At 43.1% G+C, this 15131-nt stretch overlaps 1 protein-coding gene across 1 annotated transcript; it reads left to right on the top strand.

Annotated features, from left to right (window-relative positions):
• Window positions 1–499: 499 nt before the first annotated feature.
• On the top strand, window positions 500–12821 carry LOC115643590 (anomalous homeobox protein-like). Its single transcript, XM_030547603.1, is given in 8 exon segments — window positions 500–844; window positions 1560–1684; window positions 1917–1954; window positions 1957–2039; window positions 4099–4285; window positions 10267–10283; window positions 11176–11463; window positions 12747–12821. Coding segments are annotated over 8 exon segments (1158 nt in total).
• The last annotated feature ends 2310 nt before the right edge of the window (window positions 12822–15131 follow it).

Genomic DNA, 15131 nt, shown 5'->3' on the forward strand with positions numbered 1-15131 from the left:
AGATGCTCCAAGTCAGTGTTTTTCCAGTGGGCAGCCAGTAACTTGATCTCACTTATCCGGACTGAGGTTTTAGTTATCCCATTCTGCTGGATAATTAGATTTTGCACCACCTGGTCGGTGGTTATAATTATGTAGCAGACCATGTGTTTCGGGGGAGGATCATTTTCATAAATAATTATTTGAAAGATCCCACATGTTCAATGTTTGCTCTCTCTAACTTTTACTGATGCTCCTTTGCCCTGTCTTTTAGCAAGAAAGGGCTTTTGTTCTCTAAGTTTGATGATTACAAAGTGTTCCACTGTCTTGTCATTTGGGGCAAGTCACTGCACCTCTCTGTGTCTCCGTTTTCCCACTTGCAAACCTGGAACGCTTCTTGTCTTAACAGGAAGATTGAGAGGCTTAATTACTCTTTGTAATTTGAGACAGTCAGGTAGAAAGTGCTATAGAAGTGCAGTGAAGTATTTTAACATATAGCATAAGGGAGGATTAGAAGCTAGCAATGTGTCTTGATAGGGAGGGGAGTGTTTGTCTGGCAGCTCGCACATCAGATGCTGTTTCATTGTTGCATAAAAGAGGTGTCTGGACGACTGTAATCATGAAGCGATTCATGGCGCTGCTTAGTAAGAATGAAAACAAGGACCCTCCACAGGCCAAGCTGCTAGATCTAGCAGGACAACTCTGTGGCGATCTTCAGAGCGTGTCTCGCAGCCTGGAGAAGCTGGTCGAGGTAACGATGGGGTGCAAACTTCAGGAATATTTCCTCACCAACATCAATATAGTCAGAGCCTGTGTGCTTGTCCTTATCCACAAGGGACAGCATGACACAGCCTGCAGACTCCTGGAGGTAGGAATGTGCAATCAGTGGTCACTTCAGTGGAACTACAGGGAAGGTGGAGAAGTGATGTTAGACAAGCTCTGATAACATATATATCAGGAGTCAGAATATCCCTGTTGAGGTCCCTGAGGAGTTTTGGGGAGGGGTACACAGTGCTGAGTTCTGTAGGGAAATCATGGACAAAACATATCTTAGCAAAAGAAAGCATTTTTTGGAATGTAAAAGACTCCAGGGACCACACAAGTGCAATTCCCATTGGAATTGAGATTCTTCTAGTGCTTAAAGCTCATCATGTCCTTAAGTGTCTTGCTGGATCAGGTACTGAGTGCTCAACCCCTTGTAGGATGAAGCCCATGGATGGGATGGTGTGAGGAAGCTTGGGCTGCTAGTGAGCTTGCTGTGTGTGTTCTGTGGCGAGAAGAGACTTCAGTTTCCAGAGCTGTCGGCTTTGGACCATTCATGAGGTCTAAATTCGCTGTTTTTTTTTTTAAAAAGCCACAGGTGCATAATGAGCTCTTTTCTTGCATGGAGTGCCCTGTGCAGGGTTGAGAAGTAACAGTGGTCCATGCAAGAGACTCATACTTTTGGGGAAGGCTACCAACTCAGCTGATCCAGCGTGAATCCCTTTCAGTACTTTCAGGGTACAGAGGGGTTTTATCCCTTCTGTAAAAGACATTGGTTGACTGTCTGGAGAGGGTGTGCTAAGCCCTTGCTATTGTCTTAGTGTTGCAGGGTGAAAGAGAAGAAGGAGCTGGTGCAACTTTGGAATGAGATCCACTACCACGAAGACATGGAGAAAAACCACACAGATTCCCTGACATCGATGCAGAAATTCCGGTGCAGGAAGAGGTACCTTGGCAGGGGGATGATCTGGTGCTCTTCCTTTACTGTAATTTGGGGGTGTGGTGGATGGAAACTAAAAGGCTGTATTCATATCCTAAGATGGACCTTTCTTGGGGAACAGGTTTCACTGTTAACTTGAAACTTTGGCCTACTCCTATTGCAATCAATGGCAAAACTTCCATTGAGTTTAATGGCGCAGTTTTGGGACCTTGGTGATTATACTTTCTTTTCTGCACAGGAATCCTCCATCAGTTTCCCTCTGTCCTGAAGCACAACGAAGCAAAACTATCCAAAAAAAGTGTGCCGAATGCTGCGCAGATTTGCTGCAAATGTGACAATGAATCCAAACATGGATCAGCTGGTATGGATGCTATATGCTACAACGTTACTCGGGCTGTTGATGAACGTTGCCTTGCATAGGAACAGCAGCAGCTACTGTGATCAAGGCGACATAAATGTTTCCGATCTAATCCCTTGTTTCAGTCCGGTTTCGGACTGCAGTTTCTCATCTTTGATCATTGCCCAAAGGGCTGTGTGTTCTAATATTTTTTTAAGCTTAAGCAAAAGAAACTCAGTCGTTCTGTAGAGCAAAGAAGTGGGAGAAAATGTCTTCCCTGTTATAATAGTGTTTTAACAGCTCTAGTGTTGAAATGACTGGGTGAAATTTGGCAGGGAAATAGCTCTCCCTGAGAAGCACTGTAGGTGTTCTGGTGCTAACTGGTTGTGATTTGACTGAGTTATAACCCATTTAAAAGTGCACTGAGTTTTCTTGCTAGGCTTGTAAAGTTTGCAGCCAAAATAGTCAGCCCTGTGCATGTGTGTATCTAGCTTAGCTGGACAGAGACAGATGTAGTGAAAGTGGCCTCTGAATGAGCCAGGACTTGGCAGGAATCCTTGTCTGATTCAGAGTCCTGTGGCATGTTACAGACTAACAGATGTATTGGAGCATGAGCTTTCGTGAGTGAATACCCACTTCATCGGATGCGTGCATGCACCCAGAAAAGCTCATGCTCCAATACATCTGTTAGTCTATAAGGTGCCACAGGACTCTTTGCTACTTTTACAGATTCAGACTAACACGGCTACCCCTCTAATACTTGTCTGATTCCCGGTTTTATAAGGTAAAAACTGCAGCACTCCGAAAATTTTCACTCAACTTAGTTCTGCATTGTGAAATATGTTTTTTAAAATATATTTTCATTAAAACAGCAGCAATATGCAAAAATGTGTGTTAAGAGGATGCTAAGGTTGCTCAGTTAAGAGCTTAGAGGTCAGGAAATGACATTGGAAAGTAGCACACTAGACCATAACTGTGTCCTGTTGTGTGTGGGCATTATGCTACGTGATCTTGTAATTTATCAAGTAGGTTAATATAATAATTTTTCTACAACCTTAGATATGTGCCTGTGTACTACTTCAAATCTCTTAAAGTTATTTTATGCAATGCACACAACAAGCCATTCTCACACAGTATTCCACTGATTAAATACAACAACATAGAGTAACAGTGAAATTTGATAGTATGTATAAGGCCCCCAAGTTTGTGATTAAATTCACTTTGTAGTTAACTTCCTTGAATTACACCCAAGGAAGGTTCCTCTTCTGATTGAAAACAAAATATATGATACATGTATGTTGACTAAATTTTTAAACTACTTACTTGAGAAAGAGGAAAATCTATTATATAAATAGCCAAAATCAATAAAGACCTAGTTTCATTGTCACAATGATAGTGTAGTAAGTTTAAAAGTAAGAAAATATATTGCAAGATGCTACACATATATCTAACAGAGAAAAATTGTTGTACTGTATTTAAGAAATCTATGATCATTTAACAAAAGATTATAGTAATGAATATATATAAGGGAGAAGAGTAAAGGTTACATGTGAAACCTTAACTGGCACATCTGGACTTTTGATTGCTTAAATCAAATGTTCTCTTAATGTAGATTTTTAATGTAATACACAAGAGATTTTAAAGACCTGTCATAGATTATTTTTTAAGGCCAGAATGGACCATTATGAGAGTTTAGTCTGCATAAGGCAGGCCATAGAATGTCACCCAGTGATTCCTGCGCTGAGCCCAATAATTTGTGTTACAATGGTAAATTACCTTCACTTCTAAAAATGTGCTTATTTCCATTAGCTGATTATTTATAGCCGTTAAATTACAGATAAGGCAAAAACCCATTGGGATTCTTGGGGTTCCCTTTCTCTCATAGGATGTTAAGAGAGAATTAGCTTTTTCTGCTCTCTTCCTCTTCATGAGCTGATCAATCAGTGGAAGCTATGCATGTTCTCCAGGGACCTGCATGAGGGTCTGGAAGCTCATATTGTCCGATTGCTTTTGGAACTGGAGGGACGAGCATGGTTATTTGGATGTGGTTTATTCTTTTTCCCCTGGTTACCTGGATTTGCAGGACACTTTGGCTCAGGATACGAACTTGAAGTCAGATCAGGTCTATTACTGGTTTGCCAATTACCATCGTCGTCAAAGAGCCCAGCTCAGCTGGCTGGAAAAGCTCATCAGTTCAACCTATGAGGAGCCTTCAACTCGCCAAGCAAAACATCAGCCTGATAGTAGATCCTGCATTCCACAAGCTGCAGGTTGGTCTCCTCCAGTGGTCTTGGGATGTGGTCCAGGCAAATGGAAGCCTGTTTTAGGATCACCTCTTGATAAACAGAGGGGCAGTATTAGCTACCCCTGCTTCCTTGGGACCAGTAACTCAGCATTACTGAATCAAGCAGACATGGCAGGATTATGCTCTGGAACACAGGCCTCCTCTTTGCGCTGTTAGAATCATAGAATATCAGGGTTGGAAGGGACCTCAGGAGGTATCTAGTCCAATCCCCTGCTCAAAGCAGGACCAACCCCAACTAAATCATCCCAGCCAGGGCTTTGTCAAGCTGGGCCTTAAAAACCTTGAAGGAAAGAGATTCCACCACCTCCCTCGATAACCCATTCCAGTGCTTCACCACCCTCCTAGTGAAATAGTGTTTCCTAATATCCAACCTAGACCTCCCCCACTGTAACTTGAGACCATTGCTCCTTGTTCACTCATCTGCCACAACTGAGAACAGCCGAGCTCCATCCTCTTTGGAACACCCCTCTTAGCCATCTGTGTGGAAATAAGGAGTTTGTATCAGTCACCTCCTCCCTGCAATGAGGGCAGCACTCTATTCCTGTTGGGCATCATTGTTGACATAATGAGTGTCAAAAGGGTTATAGCAGAGTAGCCCCCTACTGCTGCATCCAACTGTTATCATGGTAGACATCACTCTGGAGAGGGTATAACAGGTGTCACGGCAGTTGATAGTGCTCATTCATTGGTGAAGTTGGCATCTTGTTCCTTCCGACCCCACACCTCTATAGAGGTAAGTAGTATGATCTTGATAGCTTTCATCACCATGCATTTTTGCCAGGTTTCCATGCCTCCTGTGGGGCTTTTGTCCCGGCCTTCCATCCTGTTTCTATTGGCCCCGAAGTTTGGTGCTATTGGCCACTTTGAAAAAAAATCTTGTGTTTAAATGGGGGAAATGTTGTGCTTGGATACATTGAGAGAAAAAAAGACTAGAGTGAGAGAAGCTTAAATTTTGGGGAAGGTTTATTGAAAAAAGATGGCTCGTAAAGGTATGCTATAAAAGAATAGAAAATTCGATACATTGAAAGTTTAGCGTGAGAGACATTCAGGTAAGTTTATTGGATGCGAGTGAGTAAGGAGCTTTGTTATTAAAGAATAGAATGTTTGTGTTACTGAACAGAGGCAGAGCGAAGCATTTTACCCCATCGTGTGTTTGTGCTTAGATACATTGAGTAAGACTTGCTGTTGGTAAAGGGCAGGTTATTAACGAATAGAATGCTGGTGTTGCTGAACACAGGGAGAGCAAAACATCCTGCCCCCTTGACTGTTGGTAGCGAAATGATAGCTGTTTTGGGCCACGCTCCTGGGAAGCTAGCCCCTTCTTTCGGTGGACCACTCAGAGGCTGTTTTACAATTAGGTCACAGAATGAACTTGTTGAACCAATCCTGTAGTCCCAATGCACTTTACCTTACATTAAAAGCTATAAAAACAGGATTAAAAAGAAAAATTAGTAAGCACATGATAAAGTGAATAACAAAAGCATTAAACAGTATTAAAAACTAAGACAAAACCTATTTAGTAAGCACGTGGTGAAAAACTGACAAAAAACAAAACTAGGTTTAAAAAGAAAATTTACTAAGCACAGAGCCAAAAACTGGCTAAAAACATTAAAAGCTAGGTTTAAAAAGAAAATGTACTAAGCACATGACTCAAAAAGTAAATAAAAGCTATAAAAACAAGATTAAAAAGGAAATGTAGTAAGCACAGAGCCAAAAAACTGGCTAAAAAACATTAAAACTAGGTTTAAAAAGGAAATTTACCAAGCACTTAATAAAAAAGAGAATAAAAAAGTAAATAAAAACATTAAAAGCTAGGAAATTTAGCAAGCACATAATAAAAAAGCATTCAGTATCAGAGTAAGTTAAGAAAAAAGAGGGGCTAAAAGAAAAAACAAAGGAAAGAGAAAGAGCACATGTTTGAATCGGAGGGAGAGAGAGATTTACCTTGACTGTGTTTCTATAAAATGAGGCAATGGCACAGCTTAGAAACTTTCAGGCTGTTTATCATCGCCCTTGGATTGGGCCAATCAGAGGTGGTTTTACAACCGCGTTATAAAATTTATTTTCTGAACCAATTTTAGTGGCCCAAGATTTTAAACAAAAGCCAACTCCCTTTTCTCCCCCTCCCCTTCCCTCCACCTTCCTTGTAACTGCCAATCAGACCTACTTTTTTTACAAAGGGATTTTAATAAAAGTTTAAACCATAAGCTTTTAGTAACAAACAATTTTAAAGGTTTTTTCCTAGGTTTTAGGCTAGCACTGGTTATTTTTTGTTTCTTCTAAACCCAATAAAAAACAATGGGCTTTTGCAGATGATAGCTGTGATTAAAAAGGAGGCTGATTTTTAACCAACATAGGTTAGTTACATTAAGTTTTGTAATGGAATAAAGCTCTGCTTTATATTGACTTAAAGATACAGCCCTTTATTTACAGGGGTGTTTTAATAAAATAGAGTACCCCAGGTTTAAAACCCCACAATTTAGTAACAGTTTATATATTTTTTATTTTGTTAACCACTGAATTAGAGAGAAGAAGCTTGTTTTTTTTCCACTTTTTAACAAAGAGGTTAAAGTTTTGTAAAGGAATAAACACTTCTTTATTTAGCCCCACGTGCATAAGTGTTTTAATAAAATGTAAGTTTGGAGAAACAGTTTAGGTTTAAAAATCTGTTTATAAAAGTTTTTCTTCTAGGTTTTAGGCTAACAGGGTTAGTAAGAACAATGTAAAAAAAGCAGCTTTTGTAATTAGAGATAAGAAATCCTTGTACTAAAAAGAACAGGAATGTTAAGTGTAAATAAGCTTACTATATAAAATGAAAGCTTTCTTACCCTTAACGTTTAAAAAAGCGAAGTTATGGAGCCTAGGATTTTTGCCTTTTGTTTTTGTTTTTTTAAGAGGCCACCTGCTTTGCTCTAAACTAAACCAACAAAACCCTGTCACAAATGCTAACTAGCACACACTAGTAAAGGGGTGCTTATTTGTAAAGTAATGCCTAAAATTCCCTCTGTTTTAACTTATTAAATAAACACTTTAGAAGAAAACCCCCACCTAAAGACACTCCTTTACTTACAGGGGTGTTTCAATAAAAAAACACCCTGGTCTAAACCTGACAAGAAGAAGGTTTTAGTAAGAAGCACTTAAAACAGCCTTCTGAAGGTAGTGATTAGAAAAGAAGATGCCTTTGAAAAATAGGCTATATGGCCCCTTAGGCATAGATGTTTTAATAAAATGTGTGTCTGCAGAAACAGTTTAGGGTTAAAAAAAGGTTTATAAAAGTAAAAAAAGGTTTAGACTAACATGGTTATTTTTTAGTAAGAACAATTTGAAGGTAGTGGATTAGAGAGAAGACGACCCCTTTGAAAAACAGGCTATCTGAAAACACATTTCTTTATTTATGAGGATGTTTCAATAAAAAAAAGTCCATGCAGAAGCATCTCAGGCCTAAACCCACAAACCTTTACTAAGAAAAAGGTTTTAAAAGTTCTTTTCCTATGAGGATTTTAGTGAGAACCACTTGGAACATCCCCATGAAGGCAGTGAATTAGAAAAGAAGAAAACCCCTTTGAAAAGCAGGCTACCTGAAGACACTTTTTTCATTTAGCCATAAGAACATAAGAACAGCCATACCGGGTCAGACCAAAGGTCCATCTAGCCCAGTATCTGTCTACCAACAGTGGTCAGTGCCAGGTGTCACAGAAGGAGTGAAGCTAACAGGCAATGATCAAGTGATCTCTCTCCTGCTATCCATCTCCATCCTCTGATGAACAGAGGCTAGGGACACCATTCTTTACCCTTCCTGGCTAATAGCCATTTATGGACTTAGCCACCATGAATTTATCCAGTTCCCTTTTAAACATTGTTATAGTCCCAGCCTTCATAACCTCCTCAGGTAAGGAGTTGCACAAGTTGACTGTGCGCTGTGTGAAGAAGAACTTCCTTTTATTTGATTAAACCTACTACCTATTAATTTCATTTGGTGATCCCTAGTTCTTGTATTATGGGAATAAGTAAATAACTTTTCCTTATCCACTTTCTCCACATCACTCATGATTTTACATACCTCTATCGTATCCCCCCTTAGTCTCCTCTTTTCCAAGCTGAAGAGGCCTAGCCTCTTTAATCTTTCCTCGTATGGGACCCTCTCATGGGACCCTAATCATTTTAATTGCCCTTTTCTGAACCTTTTCTAGTGCTACAATATCTTTTTTGAGGTGAGGACACCACATCTGTACACAGTATTCGAGATGTGGGCGTACCATGGATTTATAGAAGGGCAATAATATATTCTCAGTCTTATTCTCTATCCCCTTTTTAATGATTCCTAACATCCTGTTTGTTTTTTTGACTGCCTCTATGCACTGCGTGGACATCTTCAGAGAACTATCCAGGATGACTCAAAGATATTTTTCCTGACTCGTTATAGCTAAATTAGCCCCCCTCATATTGTATGTATAGTTGGGGTTATTTTTCCAACGTGCATTACTTTACATTTCTCCATATTAAATTTCATTTGCCATTTTGTTGCCCAATCACTTAGTTTTGTGAGATCTTTTTTAAGTTCTTCACAATCTGCTTTGGTCTTAACTATCTTGAGCAGCTTAGTATCATCTGCAAACTTTGCCACCTCACTGTTTACCCCTTTCTCCAGATCATTTATGAATAAATTGAATAGGACTGGTCCTAGGACTGACCCTTGGGGAACACCACTAGTTACCCCTCTACATTCTGAGAATTTACCATTAATTCCTACCCGTTGTTCCCTGACTTTTAACCAGTTCTCAATCCATGAAAGGACCTTCCCTTTTATCCCATGACAGCTTAATTTATGTAAGAGCCTTTGGTGCGGGACCTTGTCAAAGGCTTTCTGGAAATCTAAGTACACTATGTCCACAGGATCCCCCTTGTCCACATGTTTGTTAACCCCTTCAAAGAACTCTAATAGATTAGTAAGACACGATTTCCCTTTACAGAAACCATGTTGATTATTGCTCAACAGTTATTTTTCTATTTGTCTGACAATTTTATTCTTAACTATTGTTTCGACTAATTTGCCTGGTACCGACGTTAGACTTACCGGTCTATAATTGCTGGGATCACCTCTAGAGCCCTTTTTAAATATTGGTGTTACATTAGCTAACCTGCAGTCATTGGGTACCGAAGCCAATTTAAAGAACATGTTACAAACCTTAGTTAATAGTTCCACAACGTCACATTTGAGTTCTTTCAGAACTCTTGGGTGAATGCCATCTGGTCCCAGTGACTTGTTAATGTTGAGTTTATCAATTAATTCAAAAACCTCCTCTAGTGACACTTCAATTTGTGACAGTTCCTCAGATTTGTCACCTACAAAAGCCAGCTCAGGTTTGGGAATCTCCCTAACATCCTCAGCCGTGAAGACTGAAGCAAAGAATCCATTTAGTTTCTCCACAATGACTTTATCATCTTTAAGCGCTCCTTTTGTATTTCGATCGTCAAGGGGCCCCACTGGTTGTTTAGCAGGCTTCCTGCTTCTGATGCACTTAAAAACATTTTGTTATTACCTTTGGAGTTTTTGGCTAGCTGTTCTTCAAACTCCTCTTTGGCTTTTCTTATTACACTCTTGCACTTAAGCTGGCAGTGTTTGTGCTCCTTTCTATTTGCCTCACTAGGATTTGACTTCCACTTTTTAAAGGAGGTCTTTTTATCTCTCACTGCTTCTTTTACATGGTTGTTAAGCCACGGTGGCTCTTTTTTAGTTCTTTTACTGTTTCTTAATTTGGGGTATATATTGAAGTTGGACCTCTATTATGGTTTCTTTAGAAAGGGCTCATGCAACTTGCAGGGATTTCACTTTAGTCACTGTACCTTTTAACTTTTGTTTAACTAACCCCCTCATTTTTGTATAGTTCCCTCTTTTGAAATTAAATGCCACAGTGTTGGGCTGTTGAGATGTTCTTCCCCCTACAGGGATGTTGAAGGCTGTTGTATTATGGTCACTATTTCCAAGCGGTCCTGCTATAGTTACCTCTTGGACCAGCTCCTGCGCTCCACTCAGGATTAAACCTAGAGTTGCCTCTCCCCTTGTGGGTTCCCGTACCAGCTGCTCCATGAAGCAGTCATTTAAAGTATCGAGAAATTTCATCTCTGCATTTCGTCCTGAGGTGAAATGTTCCCAGTCAATATGGGGATAATTGAAATCCCCCACTATTATTGGGTTCTTAATTTTGATAGCCTCTCTAATTTCCCTTAGCATTTCATCATCACTATTACTGTCCTGGTCAGATGGAGGGGGCTCGGCCATGGTACCTTTTGTCTGACCAGCCATCTCTTGGCTGACGGTAATTCTGCTGCTGCATTTTAATTCCCCCCCGGGAGGTCACGGGGCACGTGGCCCTAGCAGTAAGTAAATGTTCAGAGCTGATGTGCAGGATGTGTCATCAGGGCATGGCTTGTGGCCCTTGGCTTCTCTACTGCTTCCTCCCCACCACACACCTCATTCCTGTCTCCTTCCTCCCTTTCCTCTTCTCTGGGGGAAGAAGGGGTTTGCCCCCCTAGTCACTGTGCCCCTCACTCAGCACCCCCAGCCCACCCCAAAGAGGGTATCTGCATCCTGCCCTGCAGCAGAATCCCTACACCTGCCTCCCTGCCCCGTGGCCGTGCCCGGCACCAGATCAAGCACCCAGCCCCAGTGGGTGTGGGCTACGCACCCAGCACGAGGCCCCAATGGGCGTGGGCTGCTCTGTGCTCTGGATGGGCAGCTGTTACGTAGCTGGTGCGTTACCCCAGTGCTCACGTCTGTGGTTCCCTGGCTTCGTGTGCATCGCGTCTGTGACACTCGGGTTGCTGTGGGGATTAACCAGTTCTCATCTCCCCCAGGCCAGCACTGCCGTGCTGCTGGTCCCTGCGGCCGAGGGACAGCATGAGGCCAGCTGCGTTGTCACCTGCCAGCAGGTCCTCTTGGCCTGCAATCTGCCAGCCAAGCAGCTCGTCATCTGTGTGAACAAGATGGATGCCACGGAGCCTCCCTACAGTCGCCAGCACTACCAGGAGATCAGCCAGGAAATGTGTGCCTGCCTCTGCCAGCTGGACAAGAACCCAGCAACTGTGGCTTTTCTCCCAATCTCGGGCTTGCATGGGGACAACCTGCTGGAACCCAGCTCCAGGGTAAGTCTTGCGGGAAGGAAACAGACGCAGACAGCTCGTTTGCTCAGGAAAGCACCCCGCCGTCAGGCGTGGCAGCCTTTTTATTCTTTCAGTTACAGTGTCATGCATAACTTACAGCCTTGTTTACTTGTTTCGCATTGGTGGAGGACTCTTTCTTCCCCTTTTCCCCTCACCCGCCTGCATGTAGGCAGAGCGTGCTGTACTTATCTGATCTATGATAGTGCGGAGTCTGCATTCTGTGGCAAGATGGGGTATGCAGGGGGCGGTTTCTGGTGGCTTGCCAGCCAGGACCGATCCCTACATCTCCCCCTTTTCTTTTAGAAAGAGAAGGCAGGCTTTTGTTTGGACCATGGGCACCCTTGGGTACACAACGAAATTAAGGAGGGGATACACTGAATGCCACAGCAGGCAAGTACGAGGAATAAAAGGCAGAGTCCTCCATAGGTTATTAGCTGATGTAACCAACCCCATCCTGGCAGCCAGCTAGATAGCCAGTCCCACCAGGAGGAAAACGGGTCATTGTTAATTTGAATTTGAGCAGTAAGATTCTTAATTGTGGCTAATTGATTATTGATAGCATGAGAGTGATCAGAGATATTAAAACAACACATTTCATTAACTTTTTCACAACCATAATTATGCAGAAGCAAAAGATAATCGATAGCAGCCCTATTTTGCAAAATTCCATGGCGTAACTCTGTTTGCTCTTCATTAAGCAATGCCACTGCAATAGACGTGGCATTGAGGGCTTTAACTGCTAAACAAGCCAATCGGTTAAGATTTCTACTATTACTAATTGTTAAGCCAGGTATACCAACTAAGGAAGCAGCCAGGGCTACATATTCGGTTTTGGACAGGAGCTCGACTTTGGAATCGCAATCAGCTGACAGCTGAGTATACGAACGCTTTGCTCGTGGTGTATGCTCGGACCGGGGAATAAGAATAAGGGACAGGCGGCTGATGCAGCAATAGGTGCCATCAGTAAGATTAGCTGGGATGTAATTAAAGGTTCGGTCAGTGCATGTCCAGAACCATCCAGGGGGCAATTTTATGTGCTTGTAAAGATAAGAGATATTATATGGCCTGGAACAATTAAGGGGGGTGGCAGGGAGAGTGACACAGGTGTGCGCCATGCAATTGGTCATACGTGCACAGCTAGCATTTAAATCAGCAACATAAGGGGTAAGCAACTGAACAGCCCCATTTGGAAGGCGTTGGGACTGGGGTCCCCAATTATGATAGGCTGAAAAGCCCAAATTTTTAATTGTGGTGTTGCTTTCTAGGCTGGAGTAAAACCAGGTACTTTTTTCTATTTCATTGGCATCATGGCAAACTGGGATAAGGCATGTACTAAGTAATTGTCCTACCGCTGTTTGCTGGGAAAGGCAAAAATCAGTACGATTAATGGAAAGAGCCAGGACTTCCCATACATTGGTAGCTGGGGAATAGGGGGAATGCATTGCTGCCTCAGACCCCAAAGGCAGACAAACAACAAATATCATCATGCTCAACAAAACACAAGAATTAGCATTCAAACAAGCAATGAGGGCAGTTAACAAATTTTCTGGGGACTTTTTCTTATCTTGTTGTTCCAGCAGGTGTTCAGCTTGCTGGGAGAGGGACTTTATTTGTCCCCACGTCACTGGAGCATTGGGAGTACCGCGGCGTCGCTCTTGAGACAAAGTCACTGTTGTGGTCACCAGCGGATTAAAGTTGGGAATTGGATTGTTAAGGCCCTGGTGCCACGCCATGCTGTGGGTCGCTGGTGGGGTCCTCCTTCCACGGACGTATGTAACGAGCTGGGACCCACACCGGTCCTTGTGGTGTGCTGACGGCCGCGTATCCCCGCCCCCAGGTTATCAAAGGAACTGGGGCACTCCACGTAGTGCCGGGGAGTTGCCGATACGTTACTTTCGGGGCGGGGAGTTCCTCCTTGCACCTAAAATGTTTTTGTAAACGGGAAACATAATGGGTGCCATCAAAAACAAGATTTAAATGGTTGATTGTGTATAAGACGTGTGCTAACCACTCTTCCTTGTCTGGCAAGGTGGGCGGAATTCCCTCTTTTGTTTTTTGTTGGAGGAGAGCTGTTTTTAAGGTGCGGTTGGCGCGCTCTACAATGGCCTGGCCCTGTGAATTGTAGGGGATGCCAAAGGTGTGCACAACGCCCCAACGGGAGCAAAAGGCAGCGAATTGCTGAGAACAGTACGCGGGCCCATTATCTGTTTTGAGCTTGGCCGGGATGCCCATAACAGAAAAGCAACGAACAAAATGGTTGATAACGTGTCGAACACGTTCTCCTTTGTGGGGTGTGGCCCAAAGGTAACCTGAGTAAGTGTCAACAGTAACATGAAGAAAATTCCAAGGGGAAAAAGGGGGAAAACGTGTGACATCCATTTGCCAAAGCTGATTGGCGCCGAGGCCGCGGGGGTTAACGCCAGTGGGAGGGTAGGAATGAAGGGAGGAACACTGCGGGCATTGTTGGACAACAGCCTTAGCTTCATCCAATGGGATGGAAAATTGTCGAGCAAGCGCTTTAGCATTTTGATGATGAAAGGCGTGGCTGGAGGTAGGGGAGTGAACCCAGGAAATGCGCACTTGTGCATCAGCATAAGCGTTGCCTTCAGACAATGCCCCGGGAAGGGGAAGGTGGCTACGAATGCGTGCAATGAAGAATGGATGGGTCCGGGCATGTAACAACTGCTGGAGGGTAAGGAAGAGGGCAAGGAGTGACCGCTCCATGAGCGGAGTAACATAACTTCCGGCTATAGCAGTGCCAACATTAGCAACATAAAGACTGTCTGTTATAACATTGAGTGGGATGTCGGGGAAGTGAGAAAAGGCCAAGCAAAGAGCAGCAAGTTCCGCTCGCTGAGGGCTCGTTTGGGGAGTAGTAAATTTTGAATGCCATTGTGCGTCAGAACGCCAAGAAACCACACCGCGGGTAGGGCAGCCATCAGTAAAAACTGTAAGTGCGTCAGCTATAGGGGTGTGTTGGCAAAGATTACAAAACACTGTGGGAATGTGACGAATGGCATGTAAGCGGGGATCCTTGTTAGTGTGATAAGAAAGGGAACCCACAAAACCTGCCAGAGCCAGTTGGAGGGCATCAGAAAAAGCAAGGGCTGATTCGGTGCTGCGTAATGGGAGAGGAAGAACAATTTCCACAGGATCCAATGCAAAAAGGGCGCGACAGCGGTGTCGGCCTTTGGTAATTAGCTGGGCAATCATGAGCTCCAAGGGGGACAAGGTATTAGGAGGAGAATGTGGGAGGTAGAGCCATTCAAGAATATGTAGCGGGGCAGCAGCAGGCTCCTGAGCCACAATGGCGCAGGGCTGCAGGGTGTCACAGAGACAAATTAATTTTGGTGGCACATTCTCGCAGGCACGGTCTACCCAGCGTTGGGCTAAAAGCTGATTTAATGCAGTTAAAACAGCCAATTGTTCAGTAGAAAGGGTAATAAGATCAGAAGGATGTTTGCCTTGAGTGAGGGCCATAAAGAGGGGACGCAATGTTTGAGTGGTAATTTGATAATAGGGGCGGAGCCAATTAATAGCTCCCAAAAGTTGTTGTAGAACCACATAAGTAACAGGGTTGGGAAGGTGAAGAGAAGGAAGGATTGGTATGGAGTAGGTGGCATGAAGCTTATGGCCCAAATATTGAAAGG

Source organism: Gopherus evgoodei, unplaced genomic scaffold, assembly GCF_007399415.2.
Source record: "Gopherus evgoodei ecotype Sinaloan lineage unplaced genomic scaffold, rGopEvg1_v1.p scaffold_63_arrow_ctg1, whole genome shotgun sequence".
NCBI lineage: Eukaryota > Metazoa > Chordata > Testudines > Testudinidae > Gopherus > Gopherus evgoodei.